Genomic DNA, 22,862 nt, shown 5'->3' on the forward strand with positions numbered 1-22,862 from the left:
GATCACACAGCACTAAGAAAAAAAGAGATGCTGGAGGGCACCACGTGCTACTTCTCAATGGACACTGACGTGCAACAGTGAAAGGCAGTCAGGCACTATAACCCCAGAGGTGTCTTTCTGACTTTGGTTTCATCAGGCCCTGTCAGGTGAATAAGCATCATTCCAGAGTAAAAGAGGGGAGTTCTTAGTGTCCCAGACAATATTTATTACTTAACACCACTAAAGCAGGTCAGTATCCACTTGGCTCTCTGTGGGATCTTGCTGCATTTCATTCCCTCAATGATAGCAGTTCTAGAGAACCTCATTGGTGGTAAAGTACTTTGGGATGCCACAGGACTTTGATAATTGCAACAGAAATTCAAACGTTTTAACTTATAAGGAATTTACAGCTTAACCAATGCCTGTCCTTTAGGAAGTGGACAAGAGCTATTTTGAGTCAACCACCCAGGTGGTTCAGTGGACTGTAATCCCTCAAGAAGGCTGTTAGCATTGAACCCTGTCCTGCCTTCACCCAATTTCCATGCATGAAATCTTTTCCATAAATGAGCAATCAAGAGCATCAATTATTGCCCGGTTCAATCTTCCACTGGGAATATCCCATTCCTTCTCTTCATCAGATGCACTGAGGTCAGTCGCTAATACTTATTGACAGGATGAAACTGGGTAACTGAATACAGACAAACGACTATTACCTGTGACTGTCTTTTTTTTCTCTCTGCCACTGAAATAACTCCACAGAGGCCGGTATCCCATCACCAAGTCACCCTTTATTTACATGTCCTTGACACTGATCCTGCTCCCTCAGAGCCAGCTCTCAGAATGAACAGAACCCTTGACATTCCTGTTTAATTTTTTTTCCTTTCTTTACCCATGTTGCATGTGTGCAGGTGTACCTGGGACTGTCTACTCTGTGTGTCTTATTGAGACTGAGTTTTAAAATGGTCCTCCTAAAACACTGTCACTGCCTAATGGTCAGCCAATGAGAAGGGACTCTTTTACATTAAGACCCACTCCACAGAGCCAGCTAGTGGCTGGAGCCTGCAACTACACTGTGATTGTTGCCTTCAAAATGGAATGGGTCTGATTGAGGTAACAAAGACTCTAAGTTTGTGTCCTGGAGAAACAAGTGAATACAGAGGTGCTGCACAAATTTGCCAAACTGTACTTGCCAGAAACAACATGCATTCCATTTAGTTTAAACACTTTAATATGGGAATAGACTCCTAAAAATAAATTGAGCTGCATTTGTCTAAATAGGTTTGCGACTAACCCCATCCTTCTGATTGTCACCAGTGTTAAAAGTGTTACTTCCCACCAATACCCATTCCCCTGGTTTCTTAAGTCATGTTTATGGCACAGATTTTAAAAATAGCAGTCACTACATCACAGTGGTAATGTCATTAAATCTTTTTTTTAATAGTGCATTGGAAATTAAGTGATGACCCATCTTCTAGAAGAAATATTAAACTGAGTCATCCCTGTCCTTCTAGGTTGGTATAGAGAAATCTCAAAAAAGGATCAGATGGAATTATTTCCTGTTTCCCTGGCCAATATTTGTTCCTCAATTAACATCACAAAATCTGATCACTTTGGCCATTATCAAATTGCTGATTGTGGGAGCTTGCTGTGCACAAATTGATTGCCATTTTTTCTAGATTACAATAGTTATACTTCAAAAGCACTCCATTGACTGTAAAGTGCTTTGAGAAGGCTGGTGGTCACAAGTGGTACAATATAAATGAAATTCTTTCTTTTGAACGTATCTTATTATCCTTTGTGGAATCTTGCAGTGCAGAGTTGGCTTCTGCATTTACAATGGTGATTGGGCTTTGAAAGTACATGGAAAGCACTTTGGAACATCCTAAGCTTGTGAAAGGCACTACTTAAATGTAAAGATATGTTATTTTATGGAACCGAATATTAACAAAACTCAGGGGCAAGACAGAAAGACGAGAAGAGCTAAGGTTATAAAAACAATCACTAAAGCTTAGAACAGATGAATAGTGAAGACACTCACAGAACATAACAGCTCAGTACAGGTCCTTCGGCCCTCAATATTGCAATCAGTTGGATCAATTGCTGTCAGTGACCCTCCCTCATTACAAACACTGGCTTGCATTCAAGGAAATAACTTGACTTCATTAAATGATAGTCAGTTATTCATTTTATTCATTTTTACAAAGTCATCATGCTTAAATCACACCTGTACATTTATAAAAATATACATTGTTTCATAAGAACCATCAGGGAGAGATACAAGGGCATCTTTGGAGTTATACACAAGGGACAATGGCCTTAATATGGGGCCTCTAGTGTAGAAAAAACTAAGGGTCAGAAACTGTCCATAATTCCAAACAAATTACAAAGAAAATTTACACAGACTGAGCACAGTGTTGGGAATTTAGCATTTACAGGCACTGATGTGTAGGAAAAATGATCGGCTTTCAGACAGTTCAGGACAGAGACCCATGATTGGAGATTAACGGGAGGGATGGAACAGAATGCAACTTTGCTGCTCTGAGAAGGAAGCAGCAATCTGACTATAAGAGCTCTGGATCAGAAAACATTTCATCTTTATATCAAATCAGAAAAGGTACTTTAGCTGAAGCTGCTCTGTCCATGCTCTGTCACTGAGTTGGCGGATTATAATATATTGTCGTAGGATACTGCACCGAAGAGGGTTTTGAGGCACCTTGCCTGTGTCAGTTGTTCCATGCAGAAATCTTTGATGCTGGGATTAGTAGGTCCATAGCTGGATGCCCATTCTGGTCTTTGACCATGCCAAGAGTGATGCTGAACTCGAAGAAACCCCACAAAAAACACAAAGCCATCAGCATCATCACAATGTCCACTGCCTCCTTACATTGGTGCTTGTTTGAACAGTCCTTATAGCAGCACTTTACACAGGGAGCAGCTCAGTCCCATCCTCAGGGCTGTTGTCCTCATCTCCTGCTGTGGCTAATATCCTTCCATTCTCAGTCTTCACATGTTCCTGGACTGGCTTCCTCATATTGCCAGGACACTTCAGTTAAAAAAAAACAACACAAAAACAGGTTATCTTTCAATGAAAAGAAAAACACAAAACCCAATTATATTATTTTAGAAAGAATAATTGTCACTTTGTAACATTGGCAAAAGGAAGGTCCAAGATTCGAAACTTGGTCTGGAGTTACCTGCTCTCCACCTGACAAGCAATCAGCGCACAGAGGGAGATTCAGGCCACCAATTATCAATCTCAGTGATCCGACTTCTGGTCAAGCTTGGTGATCCCTCACATAATCACTCTCAATGAGTCCTTCCACCCAATCCCATTTAGCAATCCTTTAGCTAATTAATCTTGGTGATCCCTCAGCCAATCATGCTCTGTGGCTCCTCAGATGATCATTCTCAGTGATGCTCACCCGATCACTCGGTGATCCCTACCCCAATTCCAATATAGCCTTGTTTGGAATATGGCACTAGGTAAACAAACTACAGCAACTAAGTTAAAAATCACACAACACCAGGTTATAGTCCAACAGCTTTAATTGGAAGCACACTAGCTTTCGGAGCGTCGCTCCTTCATCAGGTGATAGTGGATCCTAACACATAGAATTTATAGCAAAAATTTACAGTGCTCAAAAACTGCATGCATTCATGTAAAACTGTTATCTCACTTTTTAGATTAGAATCAATCTAAACATCATGGCATAGACAGAGAACACAGGGGGCTAACACCTTCAACATATTGTCTAGCTATCATCCATTGTTAACAGCTAACCTGAGAATGCAACTTTTAAAAAAAGGTTTTGTTATTTACACATGAAATAAGTGAAACTATCATGCTATTCAAACAGATGAAAGACTTAACAATCAATTTTTCAATGTATAATTTCAGTTACATCACACTGTAAACTTTTGCTATAAATTCTGTGTTAGGATTGAGCCCTCCACTATCACCTGATGAAGGAGCGATGCTCCGAAAGCTAGTGCTTCCAATTAAACCTGTCGGTCTATAACCTGGTGTTTTGATTTTTAACTTTGTACACCCCAGTCCAACACCGGCATCTCCAAGTCATGACGACTACAGCAACTAACATTGTGTACAAAACCAAACTTACCAGCCTGTTAATGATGTCCCTTATTTTAGTCCGATGTTCTGAAAGAGAGAAAAACAGAATGTGATCACCTATGGGACTGTACCCAGCACCTGGCACCCAGTCCAAACTGAGAGGAGGTCTGTATCAAATGATGCTGTTTAAAATGGTGCAATGACCTTGTACTGTCCTCACACAACTCCTAGCTGACATCATCTACAGTGCATAAGAATGACATCTGCCATTGTATAACCCCTTACCCTGTCCTTAGGACATCCCATTGCACTTCAGAGAACACAGCACAATCCCAGGAATAATAACTGACTAATATGTATGAAGTTGGTCTTACCTGAAAGAGAAATATAGGTCAAGACCTGAATAGCATTCCATTCTACCCTTCATACAACACCAATGGAATGGCTCATGTTCAGCTAATGAGTTAGATGGAGCTCTGACTTAAAGCTTCATTCAAAAACAGGATTCCTCAGTACTAATAATAACTATATTAATGCCTGGAAAAACTATAGGATGGTGAGTACTGTATAGAAACTAAACATTGTCCCACTCAGGTGATAGCAGATGGTTTTCTAAGGTTGGATCAAGGCACTATTGGATAAACATAGATAGAGGTTTGACCCTTAACTAATAGAATCTGCCCCAAGATTGCTTGCCAGAGATGGAAAGAGAACTTTACTCTGCATCTAACCCCATTCTGTACCTGCCCTGAAAGGGGACAGTGTGAAGGGAACTTTTCTCTGTATCTGCCCTGCACTTGAACTCTGGGACTGTTTGGTATTAAACATTGAATGTCTCTTTTCTCAATACAAACATCTCTCACTCTGGCAAGCACAAAATTAATTTTAAGAAGTGTGAAAATGCACAAAATGAAATGTTTAAACTACTTACCCTTATTACTTCCAATGCATATAAAGGAAAGCAAGATGATAATAGCGAGGAGTACACTTAGGAAGACGATCACCGTGATTAATCCCACTTTTGATGGAGGTTCTAAAATACCTGAAAAGTACCAGAAAGACAGAAGTTAACAAGATCTACCACCCCACTGCCAGTCTTTATTTCTTGCAGGAGAAACCAAATTCTTCCAGCAACCTAACATCGTTGTAACAGAGTCATGTGAGTGAGAATGCTGCATCTTTGTTTTACTCCACTCCTTCTCTCTCATTATGGATGAGCAGCTTGTTTGGAATCAGGCAAGGCTGCTCACTATGTAATGACTGCAATTCAGCCTTAAGAGAAGAACAATTCTGACTCATACAGAGGAGATGGATATCGGAATACAGGACTTGGGTAGTTCATTCAGCTCTTTCAGCCCACTCATGGTTGATCGTATTGTGCCGTTGACTCACACAGCTGAACCTAGCAACTAAAGAAAAAATGTACCCTGGTACAAGATCACTAGATTCATTAGGAGGGGAATAACAGGTGAAAAGTTCACTCACTGACCAAGACATCAGTTTGTATCAGGTGCCTCCAATGTTCTTAGCCAGTGTCACCAACTGACACCACTTAATGAACACCTACCCAGTAATTTAGCGTGTGATGTCTGAGGTTTGATCAGATTTCAATTGGGTCCAGATCTAACCTAAGTCCATTAAACCTCGCAGCAGAAGGACAGAGTGCCCCTGTTTTCAGAATCTGTTCAGAGACAGATTTTTGCATCAATCAAATTCACAAATGTGGGGCTCAATATGCTCCCAATTAATGTTACAGCAGGAAGATGGTGAGGATTGAGGAACAAGACAAAAAAAGTCAAATACGTTCCCTTTTTGTTTCTTCGCCACTCTGTTCTAGGGTTCCAACATTCTGCATTTATGAAAGGTAGTAAGAAGATAACTAGTTTTGAATTTTAGTAAGATCTAAAGTGCAGAAAGTTTTGAAAGAACACAGGAAACCACAGAAACAGCACGTAACATTCCTCAGCAGCATGAAACAGAGACCATTCATGGGAGTTTAGCAGTGGTGGGGGGATGGTACAGGATGATCAGACAGGGTGCGATAGAGGCTCCCATGTCACATCCCTAACTTCTCAGTGTAACAAGGTGAGAACATTATGACCAACACTTTCAAGATCAAGCCTTGTTTAATTAATGTTCACCCACCCCAAGTACCTCAGATGGCAAAACGTTCACTAGAAAACATGGCAAATAAAGGGGCAGTAGTTAGACTGCAACAAGCCAGGCTTTTGGTTTATAAAACTAGGGGGCATACTTTTAAGGTGAAAGGAGAAAGATTTAAAAGGGACTTGGGGGGTAACTTTTTATACAAACATTGGTTCTTATAGGGAATGAACTGCCTGAGAGGTGTTGTAAATGTAGGTGCAGTTACAACATTTAAAAGACATTTGGACAGGAACACAATAGGAAGGGCTTAGAGGAATATGGGCCAAATGCAGGTAAGTGGGCCTAATTTAGTGTTGGTTGATATGGAGGAGTTGGACCAAAAGGTCTATTTCCATGCAATATGACTCTATGTATCTCTAGGTAAAATGCAAGGGATGTTCTTAAATAAGGAGATTAACGTGTTTGATTTCTCACAAAGAATGTTGTAGACTGTGAGAATATGAGTAATTGTAACTTTGGCAAGAGGGGGAGAAAAGGGACTCTTGATCAGCTGTCCATGATATATCTCTCCTAATTTTTATTTTCATTGACTTTCTTCAGGCAATTTCCACTGTTCCAAAGTTAAAGTTACACATAATGTGTCTTGATCATTTGTAATCATTGCTTGCTTTCCAAGAAGATTTAGGAAATAATCTGTCTTCAGTAGACTCACCACATTTCATGTCCTTTGTTGCAGTTCCATTTTCCAGCATTTGGAGTGACCCACAACTAAAACAAAGGAGAAAAATAGAAAACATAGTTATTATTTTTCTTCCCACTACAGTTGCACTCCACAGAGAAAACTCCTAACTTTGCACAACTGGGCAGAGAACATCAGTTGGGCCAATCAATAAAGGCAGCTCCTCATTGCAGGGAGTGCATTGCCACACTTGACCATCAGGTGGTGCTGTTGCTGCAGGATAATGTATGATGTGGCGGTGCTGGTGTTGGACTGGGGTGGACAAAGTTAAAAATCACACAACACCAGGGTAATAGTCCAACAGGTTTATTTGGAATCACTAGCTCTCAAAGCGCTACTCCTTCATCAGGTCTTATGCTCCTCAACCACCTGATGAAGGAGCAGCACTCAGAAAGCTAATGCTTCCAGGATAATGTAGACAGCAGGATGGGAAATAGAACACTCAAGAATGGATAGGGAAGTATAACCCAATGAAACCAGCCCTTCCTATACACAAACTCTCCCATGGAGAAATCGTATCTAAACTCTCTAGTAACCTAAACTCACCCACTAAATCTTGCTCCCCAATTGACAATCTCCCAGTGAAACCTACCTTTCCAATACCTCTTCTCTTCAATTTAAACCCTCATGCCTAATTCTCCCACTAAAATCACCCCTTGCATCTCCCCATTCTACCAAAACTGATTCCTCTAGTACTTACTTCTCCACTAACACCTATTCCTTGAAAACGTATGCTCTCACTCATCAAATTTGATCTGTCTGCTCTTTTTAACTCCCTCATCACAGCAAAATTATTTGAGATTTTTAAATCATTGCTTTTGATCAGTGGTCCTAAATGGAATCAATGTTCTCCCAACTCATATGAAGGCTAAGATTGTAAACACAGCATGGACCAGGAGATTTTGTTCTCAGTGTCACTAGGTAAAAACAATGACTGCAGATGCTGGAAACCAGATTCTGGAGTAGAGCGGTGCTGGAAAAGCACAGCAGTTCAGGCAGCATTCGAGGAGCAGATGCTGCCTGAACTGCTGTGCTCTTCCAGCACCACTAATCCAGAATCTCAGTGTCACTAGACCTAGCAACATCTATTCCAATAGCTATCTTTATAATTTGATGGGAGATTGTATCCCAACTTACTCGCTCCATTTTCTGCAAGGCTCCATATTAGAGGACACATTTGAAAAATATCCAGGCTCACATCTTTCACACACTGGCCTTGAAAGTCCCCGATCTGATAACAAAAAAACAAAAGTACAGCATTATTTAAAATTATATAATTTGGCTGGAACCTTTTCCTTGCAATTTTTTTATATACCATCCAATTGTGTCACCACTTCAGCTCCCTCTGTGTTTCATCAATTAGCATTGAATATGCCATCTTAATGTAGTAAAAACCACCCAAAATTTAATATGAAAAAAGATTGACACTGAGCCCATGAAGGAGGAACTAAAATAAAAATATTAAATTCGAGGAGTGGTTTAACATGGTGGATAGGTTAAAAATGGATGTTCCAGAACTTGAGGCCTAGGTACCTATGGTTGGGTGTAAAGAGCAGGGTATGCATACAAAGCCCAAGTTGGGGGGATGCAGCAGCACTCTCATAGTGTTGTGGAGCTGCAGGATATTACAGAGGTAAACAGGGCTGAAATCACAGAGGGATTTGAACACAAGAATCAGAATTTAGTGAATTAGTGGATCAAAAGTCCATGCAAGTCAGTGACCACAGTGACAACAAGTGAATGGGACTTTGTGTGAGTTAGGATACAGATAGCAAGCAGCGAGTTGGATGAGCTAAAGTTTACATAAAATAAACTGGGCTAATGGCCTCTTCCCATGGTTAATGTCTCTATGTTCACAAAATCACAACACAAGAGTTAGTTACTTCAGTAATTCTGAGCAAGTTCCCACTATTCCTGATTTTTCTTTCTGCCATGACCCAGAAATGCTGTAGGTTTACCTTCTTTGTAAATGACTCCATATCCAGGTCCACACACCTTGTTTTCTTCACAAATCTCACAATCCGTATTGATGCAGTACATTCCTAACTGGCACTGACAGATGGTGTCTGAGGTAGTGGTACCAGGCTTTTCCACCACAAATCCTCCATCTAAACCAGGAGAGAGAGAGAGAGAGAGAGAATTAAAGGAGCAGCAATGGCAATGCATTACATTCAGATGATGAACATGTCTTCATAAAACACCATATTTTTAAAAAATCATGAGATATGGGCATTGCGGGCAGAGGCAACATTTGTTGCCAATTCCTAATTGCCCTGAGAAGGGCTTATGCCCGAAATGTCAAATTTCCTGCTCTTCGGATGCTGCCTGACCTGCTGTGCTTTTCCAGCACCACACTCTCGACTCTGATCTCCAGCATCTGCAGTCCTCACTTTCTCCTGCCCCAACAGCAGTTAAGTGTCAACCACACTGGAGACCAAGTAAGGATGGCAGATTTCCTTCTCGAAAGGAATTGAGTGAACAAAATGCCTTTTTACAACAGGCAATGATAGGTTCATGGTCATCATTACTAAGACTACTTTCAATTCCAAATTTAGTTTAAATTTAATTTAAATTTTAATCTACCTTAAACAGACACAACAGTGATATAAATACCACAACACAACCATCACCACTCAAATAATAATATAACCAAATTATGTGATTGTGGAGGAGCTTTGAGACTAGTTCATTTATTAATAGGTTACTAAAGGGCCACCATTTTGGTGAAATGTTCGCAGATGTGTTTTCAGTTGGTCTTGCTCTTTGTGCACTGTAACGTTGTATTCCTCGCTCTGTTCTATTACCCTTATGCACTTTGTATGGTATGATCTACCCATTTCCCATGCAAAACAGAACTTTTCACTGTACTTATAGAGGTTTATAAAATCCTGAGGGGCATGGTTAGGGTAAACAGACAAGGTCTTTTCCCTGGGGTGGGTGAGACCAGAACTAGAGGGCATAGGTTTAGGGTGACAGGGGAAAGATATAAAAGGGACCTAAGGGGCAACCTTTTCACACAGAGGGTGGTACATGCATGGAATGAGCTGCCAGAGGAAGTGGTGGAAGCAAGTACAATTGCAACATTTAAAAGGCATCTGGATGGGTATATGAATAGCAAGGATTTGGAGGGATAAGGGCCGGGTGCTGGCAGGTGGGAGTAGAATTGCGTTGGGATATCTGGTCGGCATGATGATGACTCTGTGACCTAGGTACATGTGACAATAATAAATCAAACCAGAATAAAAGTTTCAAACCACACCACAAAAATGGTAAAAATAACCTTCTCTCTGAAATGACTGGCCAAGTACTTTTCAAATATAGGTGGTGCCAACTTGGTTATAATGCCCTGGTGGTCAAATGGCTTGGTGACACTCAGATGCCAGGTCCACACCTGAAGACTGGGCACTAGCATAGGATATTAAAGCCCCGGCAGGTGATTAATGATGGATGCTCTTAGAGACATTCGGCGGGGGGGGGGGGGGGGGGGGGGAGTGAGAGTGTAAATTTGCAGCAGTATTAGATCAATAAGTCAGAAGTGGTGCAGCTCATGTTCTTCTGAATCTGGATCTGGATCTGGATCTTAATCAGTGCGACACCAGGTAATAATTAATACTTACTTGGGTTACAGCTTTTGTGCAGTTGGCAATGATCCAGTGTATTCCACGCTGATTGATAACGGCCGGAGCCACAATGTTGGCATTCTGAGTCCTTAGCCTCTGTACATTCACTGCTCATGTAAGTGCCTGCAAAGAACAAACATTCTGCACACTTAACAGAGCAAATACACTCAGCTTTACAAAGAAATCTTTCATTTTCAGTCTTTGAATTAGTCACTGGACAAACAATGCAGATTAAAGGCATAATCCCGAAATATTAACTCTTTCTCTCTCCACAGATGCTACTGGGTTTCCTGAAACTTTCTATCCCTTTCTATTTTATTTCAGATTTCTGACATCTGCCATATTTTGTTTCGTGTCACCCCATGAACAGGTGGCTGCTAGGTTCAGACCTCTGAAAGGTCCAGCCATATTATCAATCCTATGGACTCCCCCGCTAGCTCTGTGGGTAATTGTACCACAGTGCATACTCCTTATCTACATAAACATGATTAAATCTCCCCACCGTTCAGCTGACAGTCTGTCACCTGACGTCTGTGAGCAGATGTTCTGTCTGGTCTTGGTGAACCCCAGGTGAAGGTAGATTTACCAATACTGGAGAGTGAAAGCTGGGGACAGAATTTACCCATGAACACCCATTGCACAGGCATGCAGCTGAAACGTGGCTATTGATGTGAAGCAGTAAGGGTGATGTAGTAAGATGAAGTTAGGCTGGACAGAATGGCAACTTCCATTCATGCTCCTTGGTCAGCCATCACCGAGGAGGAAATTCTTCAAATGCCAACATTCCCTCCTCTTCTCAGTCTCCCCAGCTGTTAACTCTATCAGTGTTTCTCCTTTTCCAGAAGCCCCAGCTAAGACTGATGACATGAAGCCCCTGAGGGAGTCCCATTGTGCTTGTCAACTGCACCAAGGGTTGGAATGTATCTGTCCTCATTGGGTAACTCATGCTGTTGCGTTGCAGAATGGCTGTTGGGCTGGAGGAAATTGGGGCTTATTTAATCATGGGTGTTTCATATCGAACCAAAGTGAAGGGACTGCAGAAGGAAAGTCTAAATAACTAAATATAATAGAATAACTGACAAAAATGAATCACAAACCATGAAAACAGTCAAAGCAATGCCTTCAGGAAAGAGCAGAGATACGGTCATATTTCAGTTTATTCTCAGCACCATTCACTTCTCAAATTTAAAAATTTATAGTGTGTTATGTTCATTTTATGTAAATGTTGTATTTGAAGGAGGAGGAACAAGAACCAATCATGACCTGGGATCAACCCAGAGCAGTCTTCAGCTGATGAAATGTTGTTGAAGTACTTTAATTTAGGAAAAACAGTAGGTTGTTTATACACCGTGGTGTCCTTCAAACTGCACTGAGATAACGACCAGGTTGTCTCTTCCTTTGGCCATTTTATTTGAAGAATAAATGTTGGCCAAGACACTATTGCTGCAAAATAGTGGCACAGTATCTTTTACATTCAGCTGAGAGACCAATTGGCTTTGACAAGACCTCTGCCCTTTGGAAGCTGGCCTGTCAATACAGGACTCCCTCAGTAATGCAGTGAGTGTCAGCCCAGATTTTATTCTTGACTTTCTGCAGTTGGCCTTGAACCCACAACCTTCTCACTCAGAGGTGACAATGTTGTCACTGATGAGTCAACAGTGGCATACATTCACCACATTGAGACTTGTCACTGCTTGGAATAAAATGAGAGATGATTAAGGCATCCAGAAGATTATTGAGAAATGCCTACTTCAGATAAGTATTGAATAAAGCTTCCTCTACACTTCCCCAACCTCAGCACAATGCCCCTTATTCACTTCCCACCCAGCAAACCATTTGCAGCCTCTCCAAATCAGTCTACTGCCCAGGTGGAGTGACTGAAATGTCCTGGGGTCCAGGTTACTGGTGCAGAATTCTGTGCTCCTGCGTGTATTATATTTTTGCTCAGACTCTCATAGGCCAACAGATAAAAGAGTTGTGTCTCTTCAACATGGGCAAGATGTGAAAAGTCACAGTCTAAACCGCAGCACTGTTCTGATTTGGACTCTTCCAGAATGCCATTCCTCCCATCCCACAATTGGAAACTGTATTCAGGCAGGATATGCTGGAGAGGGAGCAGTGCTGAGTCAACACCATGAAACCAGGACTAAACAGCAGAAACTCTGAGTACAAGTTGTACAGATGAATCTTATACTTCTTTCTCCTTTGAATATCGAAGAGAAAGGGATGAGCTAATATTAATGTTTGAGATTATTGAACTATTTGATAGAGTAAATGGAAAGGAACTATGTTGGAGGGAAGTCCAGAACATGGGGGCAAACCCCAAGATTGAAACAAGGCCATTTAGGAGTGATATCAGGAGGCACACCTTTACCCAAAGCTTAATGGATATCTGGAATTCACTTGCACACAAGAGTGTTGAGGCTGGAAATCCATTGAAAATTTCAGAACTTTGATAGGCAAGGCTGGAAAGGTCGATGGAACCAGAGCATGTAGATGAAGTTTAGGTGCAGAGCGGCTAAGCTATGATCTAATTGAATGACGTGTTATGTTCGAGGGACTAATGGCCTCCATGTGTTTTCACATTGCGTTAGCTGAGACATTGCTGTTATAATGTAGTTACTCACCAGGTGGACACTTTGAGCAACACTTGTCCAACTTCCAATACTGGGACCTGGTGTTGCAGATGTCGCCTGACACGAGCTGACAACCCTGAGAAAGAAGCACAGTCACAGAATGAAAACCACTGATCAGTCAAACGCTCAGAAACCCAGGCTATTTTCCCGTGGGCAAACTCAATGCCTTGCCACATTTCAATTCCGAAATATCTTAAATTGGCAGGAAAAGAAAGACACACTCATGAATTCAGCAGATCGCCTGGGTACAATTTATGGGAATGGAAACCACATGTCTCTCTAATCTCCCAAAACATTTCTCAACCTCTCTCTCCTGCTTTAAAATTCCCCTAGAAACTCTATCCTAATGACTCTTTCATTGGCTTGGTGCCAAATTGTATCTAATTACAGTGCGTGATGTTTTAGAGGAGGTGGTGGAGGTTGGTACAATTACAATATTTTAAACGAAACCAGACGGGGACATGAGTAGAAAGAGTTTAGAGGCTCCTGGGCCAAATGCTGGCAAATGGATTAGATTTATCTAGAACGTCTGGTCAGCATGGGCAAGTTGTTTCCATGCAGCACAACACTCTAACTCTAAAGGTGCCAACTACGATTGACATGAGTTGGAATGAAATCTTTGCAGGCTATCATGTTCCCGTTCTTTCCAGAACATTCCCAACTGCAGCTTCTCCTCCTCCTGCCCTGATAATCTGTACTTTTGCCTGTAACCATTCTTCTTAATTCACACAAACTTCCCTCCCTTCCCTCTCCCTAGTGAGACCTGGTTGTTAATGGAGATCTCCTGGTCAAGGTGGCAACACAGTTGAATGTGGGTCTGGCCTGTCACAAGGTTGGCAGTGGGTCACCTTCCAGCAGGTGTAACAGAAAGACCCCGCCCATTCCAAACCCCCCCTCCCAAAAAACCCTGCTTAGGTCAACACCCCCAATAGTGAAATTAATTGAAATCAGCAAACTAAGCTCAAAACAACGTGGGTCACAACAACCAAAAACAAAGCTGGATCCTTTTCTTGAAAACTACAAGAAGTACAGCATGTTTTCTAAAGACTGATCACATTACCATGAATCATTGGGTTTTCCCTGTCAAGGCAAGTTTCAGAAAAAACAGGAATCACATTCGTGAGAAAACATCTAACTCCAGAAATCCAAAAAATTTCCAAACTTCAGACAACTGACAGGGAAACAATGATTTCCTTGTAACTGAAAAATCCCAAATGTGTTTCAGAGCTGACACTTGAAATCACAACTGCTAGTTAGGTTAATTCAGGCTACAGAGATCAGTCACCACAGCTTTCGGGTCTTTGCTTGATTGCCTTCAGAAATGAGAGTGGAATTTCCCTGACCTTCCCATTTCCTTAAGTTGGCCCCAAGTTGTCTGTTTTCTGTTTCTTTTTCACCCCGACTTGGGGTTTGTGTGAGAAGGGAAGGACGGGCTCATGGTTTATCTCCATTCGACCATAAGATACATCTTGATGGAATAAACCTAATGGTCAGCTGATCTGTTCCGGCCCTTTTCCAATTCCCTGACTCTGAACCTGTCCTCACATCCCCTGATGTTTATGCCACCCAGGTGATTTCACATCAAACTAAACCTGAGAGTCAGAGAAAATGAAGACCACAAATGCTGGAGATCAGAGTTGAGAGTGTGATGCTGGAAAAGCACAGCAGGTCAGGCAGCATTCCGAGGAGCAAGAGAATCGTTGTTTTGGGCATAAGCCCTTCATCATGATGCTTTTCCAGCACCACACTCTCGACTCTCAGCCTGAGAGTTGGGTTATTCCCATGGTCACGTTCTCACTAACATTCTCCTTTCTCTCCTCAATGTCTGGACTCTTTCTAGGGAATAATCTTACTTGATTTACAGTCCTTCTGTATTATGCTCAAGTGATTGTGGTTTGGATGCAAAAGCACATTGAGTTTTCAAATGGGTATGGGCCAGAGTTTATCCAAAAACCTGGCCCCAATAATGTTTATACACATGCACTTTCCATCAGCTCTCATTGGATAGCAGGCAGGCAGAACCCTTGACTGGTTTAGCCCTCCGTGGCCACATTGCATGGAAATCAACTGTAACCCCTCACGAAAACCAGCAAGACCAGACCATTTACAAAGGAACATCCAGTCTATAGGGCTCAGATCTATTATTGTTAATACCTGACCACAGTCTTTTTTTAAATTCATTCACGGGCGCTTGGGCATCACTGACTTCACCAGTATTTATTCCTCATCCCTAGCTGCCTTGAGAAGATGGTGGTGACCTGCCTTCTCGAACTGCTGCAGCCTATAACTGTAATGGACCCACAATGCTGTTAGGGAGAGAACTCCACGATTTTGACTCAGCAACACTGAAGGAATGGTGATATACTTCCAGGTTCAACAGTCAATGACTGGTTAAAATTCTGGAATCACACGACTTCTGCACTATAGAAATTCTATGATTCCATGATGAATGCATCCCAAACTGAGATCTCAAAGTCAAACTTCCCTGTTCTTTCCTCAATGTCCTGCAAACCTTTCCTTTTCAGTTATTTGGGAATTTGACTTCTAGGTTTCCAGCAATAAGAAAATATGTTTCCCCTAGGTGATTATTGGTAACCAATGCCCATTCCAAGTGCATTCTGCCAAGAGAACATTGGCCAAAAATGGCTTTAATGCCTGCCAGTACAGAATGAGGTGACTTCAGTAAGAGCCACAATTAAATAAGGGAGAACAAAAAAATAGTCTTTTTCATTTGTTTTGGGCTCCTGATAGTGAAACACATTGACACTCATCAAAATGCTTAGCATTATTTTCTTCATACCATGTGGCCACTTTATGGTATGACACAGCCTGGATCTTATTCTAAAGTTTTTGGTCTGAGACGATGAATGCACAAACTTCCGACCCTGAGGAGAGTGCTAACTGTGAACCACAACCACCATCTGATGGCTGCTGAAGCCCTGAAACCTTCCAGTGGCAGTCGATGCTGACACCAACAGGAAAAGAGGGACGAAAGTGAGAGCAAACACAAGCTTTTGTGATATTATAGAAAAAGTAAACTGTGAGCAGCTTCCTAAGTATTTCAAATAGTGATAAAAAGGGGTTTCTCACAGAATTCTGCTCTTTATGTGTGGTTTATTTTATCAGAGAAGCTTTAAAATAAACCCAATCTGATCATCCACTGCTCAAATGTATCTGTTACAATTTTTGCTGTTAGTCAACATTTTTCTCAGGATTACCTCCTACTGAAAACACTGCAGTCATTGTATTCTGTAGAAGGTGTAATCTACTGCAAAAATATTGCTCTAGTTTATATAATGAATAGTGATGCTGCACTGTGTTCCAGGGAGACACCTCTCAAGTGGGTTATAACTAGAGGAATGGAAGTATGCTTTTTATATTTGAGCCTTAACGTTAAGAGTAATTTTCACTGTCTTTAACATATAGGTCAAAGTGAGAATCTGTCAGCTACACAACTGTATTTAACTGAATACAGAATATAGCAAAGTCACTCCTGCAAATGGGACGAGAGTTGGTTAGGATATCTGGTCAGTATGGACGAGTTGGACTGAAGGGTTTGCTTCTGTGCTGTACATTTCTAGGACTCTATGTCTCTGATGTGCCATAATGAGCAATTTGTTTCATATGGCTGAATTAGGGCTAACAACAATATTTTGTGTTACAGGATTTCCAAGTGTATTTTCAAGACAAGAATACTTTGGTGGAGTCTGTTTATTGATTGCCACAAAGCTTACACCACCAATCTCTAAACAATTCCCCCTTGTACTGCCTGGCTCTTCTTTATATTTACACCTTAGTATAGTTAACTAGTTAAACCCAAATATCCATTTACCTTGTTTCCTTCAACTGCTAGGCATTTGACAGCATTCAACAGAATCTATTAGATACAAACATAGTACACTCTCCAATCTAAAAAATGTTGAAGGGTCACTGTGTCCTTTTGAAAAAAAAAGGGTGGCACAGTGGTTAGCACTGCCTCACAGCGCCAGAGACCCAGGTTTAAATCCCGCCTCAGGCAACTGTCAGTGTGGAGTTTGCACATTCTCCCCGTGTCTGTGTGGGTTTCCTCCGGGTGCTCCGGTTTCCTCCCTCAGTCTAAAGATGTGCAGGTTAGGTGAATTGGCCATGCTAAATTGCCCATAGTGTTAAGTGAAGGGGTAAATGTAGGGGAATGGGTCTGGGTGGGTTGGTCTTCGGAGGGTTGGTGTGGACTTGTTGGGCCGAAGGGCTGTTTCCACACTGTTAGTAATCTCATCTAATCTATCCAATCCAAGGACTGGTATGTTCATTTGAAAGAATAAAAGTATTTCCTAAACTTCAGTCTATGTCAAGGAGCCAACAGCACAGAAATCTGATTTCCAGCATCTGGTATTCTTTGTTTTTCTGTCTAGCATAGAAATCAACCCGAACTTCAAACTATTTGGCACTAAACGGTACAGATGGTTCTGCTGATACATTGCTGGAAGTCTCTTAATAATTTGCCAGCCAACAACTCACTTTCTCAAGAAAAATGGACTGGGAAAACAGAAAAATTCCTACAGCTGACAAATAAATAACATCTGTCCTGTCAGAATATCTACTGTGTGTGCCACGGTAATGTTATAGATCCAAGCACTTTCAAATCAGGCAATCTTTTTGTCAAGAAAAAAAATTCTCACAGAATTCTGCTCTTTATGTGATAATGATTTTCTTAAAGGGGGCTTGGTTTGTCTTCAGTTATTGTAGTCAGGATTAAAATTATAAAACTTGCTTTTGCAACATAACACAACAATGATTCTGTAATTCTGCAGCTTGTGAGTATTTTCACCCCTGCTTTCACATTGATGGGAGTGTTCCCAAAGAGTAAATAGGGAGAAATTGTTGCCACATGCAGGCCAGTCAAAAATCAGATCAGGTGATTAGCAAAAAGAGGGGGAATTTTGTTTTAATGCATTGAGTATTTATGATAAATGCTACTTAACTACCTTTGACATAAATTTACATAACCTGATACAGGTATCTGAGTGAACCTGATGTCAATTGAAGATTCAGTATTGTTCAGGACATCAGGAGGACTCATCTGCTCTAATCTGAACAGTGCCTGAGGGTGTTGACCAGCCCCTCAGCCTGAAATCCCCACTAAAACACACACACTCGCTCAGAGTACATTCATATTTTGAAGTGGGACAAGTTCAAATGTGGGAGTGACCTTCAGAGCTAAGGATGCAATGAATGAATTTAGATTTTGTAGAAAGTAACATCCCACAAAACAGCATTACAACAACTAGTTGATTGATGTTTTTTGGTGATGTCAGGCGGATTGCGAGAGCACAATGCTCTCCTTCCAATAGTGCTGGGGGATGCTTAACCTGAATCAGGACCTTGAGGTTTAAGATCTCCTCAATAAATGCAATATACCTCTTAAATAAGAAATTTAAACTAGTGATAAAGGGAACTTAAATTCATAAATCTCTGAGCCAGGTTTACATAACTTGATAACAAATGTCTGGGTGAACTGATGAGGAAATGCTCAAGACCAAGACTGCACTTCTGAATTCCTGGTAAAGTATTTTGCACCCCCTACAACACGGTGTAAAATTAAACCATTGGCTGGGTAGATTAGCAGAGAAAAGGAGAACCATAACATTCCAGTTCAAACACAGGACAATTCAGTTTTAACATCCATATTCCTTGAGGCAAGGGATGTTTGTACAGAGGAATAGAACTAGCTCAGCCACCCAGTCCCAACTTCAAAAGCACCCAAATCAGGGTCTAACAGAGTCAAGCTCCTTCCATTCTGCTCAATAACACCCTCAGGTCCTTGTCCCAGCATCCAACACATCCCCAAATGTAATATTTCCATTTCCTGCCTCTGAATGCTTTGAATGAAATTGCTGTACCATGTTGTTTTGCTCTTGCTGGAGGCTTCATCAAGACTATTCTAACTTATTCACATCAGATCCCTGCAGGCAGCAGATGGAGGGGAACCTCATTTAGAGTGAGGTGAAGTTAAGCTCAAACCATTCTGGTTCTCTCTCTAAAAGAGGGACCTGGGTATAGATGTGCACAGATCATTGAAAGTGACAGAAAAGGTGGACAGAGCAATTAATAAAGTATGCAGTGATAGATAATAGAATACAGGAGCAAGGCGGTGATGTTGAATTTGTACAAAATGCTTAGACCTCAGCTGGAATAATGTGTACAGTCTTAGTATAACAATGTAGGAAAGATGTGAATAGATCGGAGCCAGTGCAGAAATGATTTATAAGAATGGTTCCAGGAATGAGAAATTTCAGTTATAAGGATAAATTGAAGAAGTTGGGACTGTTCTCCTTGGAAAGAAGAAGACAGAGGAGGTTTTCAAAATCATAAGCAGACTGGATAGAGTAAATAGGGAGAAACTGTTCCCACTGCTAAACTGGAACTAGAATGAGAAAGCATGGATTTAAAGTGAGATGCAAACAGGGCAAGGGTGACGTAAGAATGAACTTTTTCACACAGTGAGTAGTTAAGGTATGGAATACACTGCCTGGGAATGTGGTGGCGGTAGATTAAATTGAAGGGGGCATCAGATGATGATTTGGATGGAAATGGTGTGCAGGAGTATGGAGAAAAGGCAGGAGATTGAGATCAGGGTAATTGAACTGGTGTAGACATAGCTTCCTTCTGCACTGTCACAATTCAGTGATTCTGGCCCATCTAATGGACAATATATGGTGATCTCCAAGGCCTCTACAAGGTTGCTACTAAATTACACTGTATGAAGCTCTCTCTCCTTCTCCCCCTGTGCACCTGGTCTCTGCTCTGGCCACTAAAATCTTAAAGTACACTGCACCCTTTGAACTACTGCTGACGAGATAATAACGACATTCTAATGTGGCAGAAACATGAATGCCCTCTATACTGTTCAATTGGAGATTTTTATTTCTGCTGCTATCAACCTGGAAAAATATTCAACCAGCTTTCTTCAGATGTGCTGATCGACAACAATTTGTAAACTGTCTGTCCACCTACTTCCCTCAGATGCAAACTCCCTCATCTCTTTTATCCTAAACACAAGAGTTTTGGTTGGTAAACAAAAACAAAGCACAAAACATTGTTACAATGAAGCAGAGGGTGATGTGACTGTGCCTTTATTTTGTACTGTATCTTTTTGGCTAGGGGTTTTCTTGTGAAAACTCCCCTGCCTTCCTGTGGTTTTACAATTAACTGACATCTGGTTCTCACCCCAGCCCTGCAGCCTCCGTGAGTAAACCATCAGAACACACCCATCAAATTTTGTTCTGTTATTCTTACAATCATACAGTCTTAATATAGCCCTAACAGTCAGTGTATGCAAAGTAACGGAGGAATTGTGTCCTGTGCTGTTATTTTCCTTGACCCTCATCTCAGGCATAAATGGTCTATTCTATATCCTTAGACTAACCCCTGGTTCTGGTCTCCCTGGTCATCAGGAACATAACTCCTGTCTGGTCCTGTTAGAACTTTATAGGTTTCTATGAGATCCGCCCCTCATTCTTCTAAACCCCACTTAATAAAGTTTGGGTGAAGATTTGTAGCTCGGGTGCTCGTTGTTGTGGTTCTGTTCGCCGAGCTGGAAATTTTTGTTGCAAACGTTTCGTCCCCTGTCTAGGTGACATCCTCAGTGCTTGGGAGCCTCCTGTGAAGCGCTTCCGTGGTGTTTCCTCCGGCATTTATAGTGGCCTGTCCCTGCCGCTTCCGGTTGTCAGTTTCAGCTGTCCGCTGTAGTGCCCGGTATATTGGGTCCAGGTCGATGTGTTTGTTGATGGAGTTTGTGGATGAGTGCCATGCTTCTAGGAATTCCCTGGCTGTTCTTTGTTTGGCTTGCCCTATAATGGTAGTGTTGTCCCAGTCGAATTCATGTGGCTTGTCGTCTGCGTGTGTGGCTACTAGGGATAGCTGGTCGTGGCGTTTCGTGGCTAGTTGGTGTTCATGGATGCGGATCATTAGCTGTCTTCCTGTTTGTCCTATATAGTGTTTTGTGCAGTCCTTGCATGGGATTTTGTACACTACATTAGTTTTGCTCATGCTGGGTATCGGGTCCTTCGTTCTGGTGAGTTGTTGTCTGAGGGTGGCTGTTGGTTTGTGTGCTGTTATAAGTCCTAGTGGTCGCAGTAGTCTGGCTGTCAGTTCTGAAATGCTCCTGATGTATGGTAGTGTGGCTAGTCCTTTGGGTTGTGGCATGTCCTCGTTCCGTTGTCTTTCTCTTAGGCATCAACAAACACATCGACCTGGACCCAATATACCGGCCACTACAGCGGACAGCTGAAACTGACAACCGGAAGCGGCAGGGACAGGCCACTATAAATGCCGGAGGAAACACCACAGAAGCGCTTCACAGGAGGCTCCAAAGCACTGAGGATGTCACCTAGACAGGGGACGAAACGTTTGCAACAAAAATTTCCAGCTCGGCGAACAGAACCACAACAGCCAGTTAATAAAGTCCTAAATGATCCAGTCTCTTTTCATTCATCGGTCTGCCATTGTAGGGATCCTTCTGGTGAACTTTTATTGCACTTCCTCCACAGCCAGAACATCCTTCCTCAGACATGGAGATCAAAACTGCACACAGTATTCCAGATGTGGTCTCACCACGGTCCTGTACAATTGCAGCAAGATGTTCCTGCCTCTGTATGCAAATCCTCTCTCTATGAAGACCAACATACTATCTACCTTCTTCACTGCCTGCTGCACCTGCATGATTACTTTGAGCAACTGGTGTATAAGGACACCCAGGTCTCACTGCACCTTCCCCTTTCTCAAGCAATTTCCATTCAGATAATAATCTGTTATTTGCTGTTAAAGTAGATAAACTCACATTTAAGCACATTATACTTCATCTGCCATGTATTTGCCTACTTACTAAATTTGTTCAAATCAGAGCATTCAAAGCTCAACCCAATTCTATCCTCACCCAACTCTAACACATGCATGCAATGCACAAGACGTGGTTGCAGGTTAGCAATCAGAGGCAAACTAACCTCGTCCCTACTCTATAGGTACTGAGGCCAATTATTGTGTATTTTTGTCTCCAACTAACAGAAAGAAATCAAATTTGGGAGTGAAATGGCTGAGGGTCATAACATAAGGAATTGTTTTCTTTGGTGTAAATGGTAGGATCCATGATAGAACATCTTCAGTTTTCCACTTATTTACAAGGTGGAAGTTTGTCGATCATTGAACAGCAAGGGAGAATGCAGAACATTGCAAAAGGTTGTAAAGAGTTTAGAGGAGAGACCGAGGAGGTAGCAAAGACAGCTCAGTACAAAAACTTGTTTTGTGGTCTGCTTGAAGAAAAAGCACAATGAAAGGCTGTGCATTCTAATAATAAGATTCTTCAAGGAACAGAGAACGAAGAGTGTGGACTCATAGATCTTTTCTGGTGTTAGAAAGATAATTTCAGTTGTAATACATCTGTAGAACTTGGCATCTTGTTATAGGAGGTACATTCCAGTCATGAAAAGGGGAAGTGAAAATTCATTGGTTTGTTGTTGGAAATGAAAGAATAGGGTTATGGGAATGGCTCAAAAAAAAATCCCACTGCCAGAGATTCTAATGTCCCAAGGATTTTTCAAAATGATGAAAGGTCTTGACAGATTATGACCTGCGATCTATCCATCACCCTCTCCATCATTATGTATCATTGCAGCGGTGTGAACTGTCGACAGTATGTACCTGCCAAAGTTTCTCTGAAACTGATCATATAACAG

The 22,862-nt window shown here is 41.6% G+C and overlaps 1 protein-coding gene across 1 annotated transcript in view; it reads right to left on the bottom strand.

Annotated features, from left to right (window-relative positions):
- Positions 1 to 2,151: 2,151 nt before the first annotated feature.
- Positions 2,152 to 22,862, bottom strand: part of LOC122560003 (tumor necrosis factor receptor superfamily member 5-like) — a 31,970-nt gene continuing 11,259 nt past the window's right edge. Inside the window, exons 2-9 of the mRNA XM_043710154.2 lie at positions 13,144 to 13,228; positions 10,514 to 10,639; positions 8,855 to 9,004; positions 8,034 to 8,127; positions 6,870 to 6,925; positions 4,983 to 5,093; positions 4,101 to 4,138; positions 2,152 to 3,022 (exon numbers count right to left, since the gene is read on the bottom strand). Coding sequence (XP_043566089.1) covers positions 2,900 to 3,022; positions 4,101 to 4,138; positions 4,983 to 5,093; positions 6,870 to 6,925; positions 8,034 to 8,127; positions 8,855 to 9,004; positions 10,514 to 10,639; positions 13,144 to 13,228 — 783 coding nt within the window. The 3' untranslated portion in view covers positions 2,152 to 2,899. The remainder of the gene's footprint in view (positions 3,023 to 4,100; positions 4,139 to 4,982; positions 5,094 to 6,869; positions 6,926 to 8,033; positions 8,128 to 8,854; positions 9,005 to 10,513; positions 10,640 to 13,143; positions 13,229 to 22,862) is intronic.

The sequence above is a fragment of the Chiloscyllium plagiosum genome, unplaced genomic scaffold, assembly GCF_037043375.1.
Source record: "Chiloscyllium plagiosum isolate Xiang-an unplaced genomic scaffold, Cpla_swu_hap1 HiC_scaffold_15, whole genome shotgun sequence".
Lineage (NCBI taxonomy): Eukaryota > Metazoa > Chordata > Chondrichthyes > Orectolobiformes > Hemiscylliidae > Chiloscyllium > Chiloscyllium plagiosum.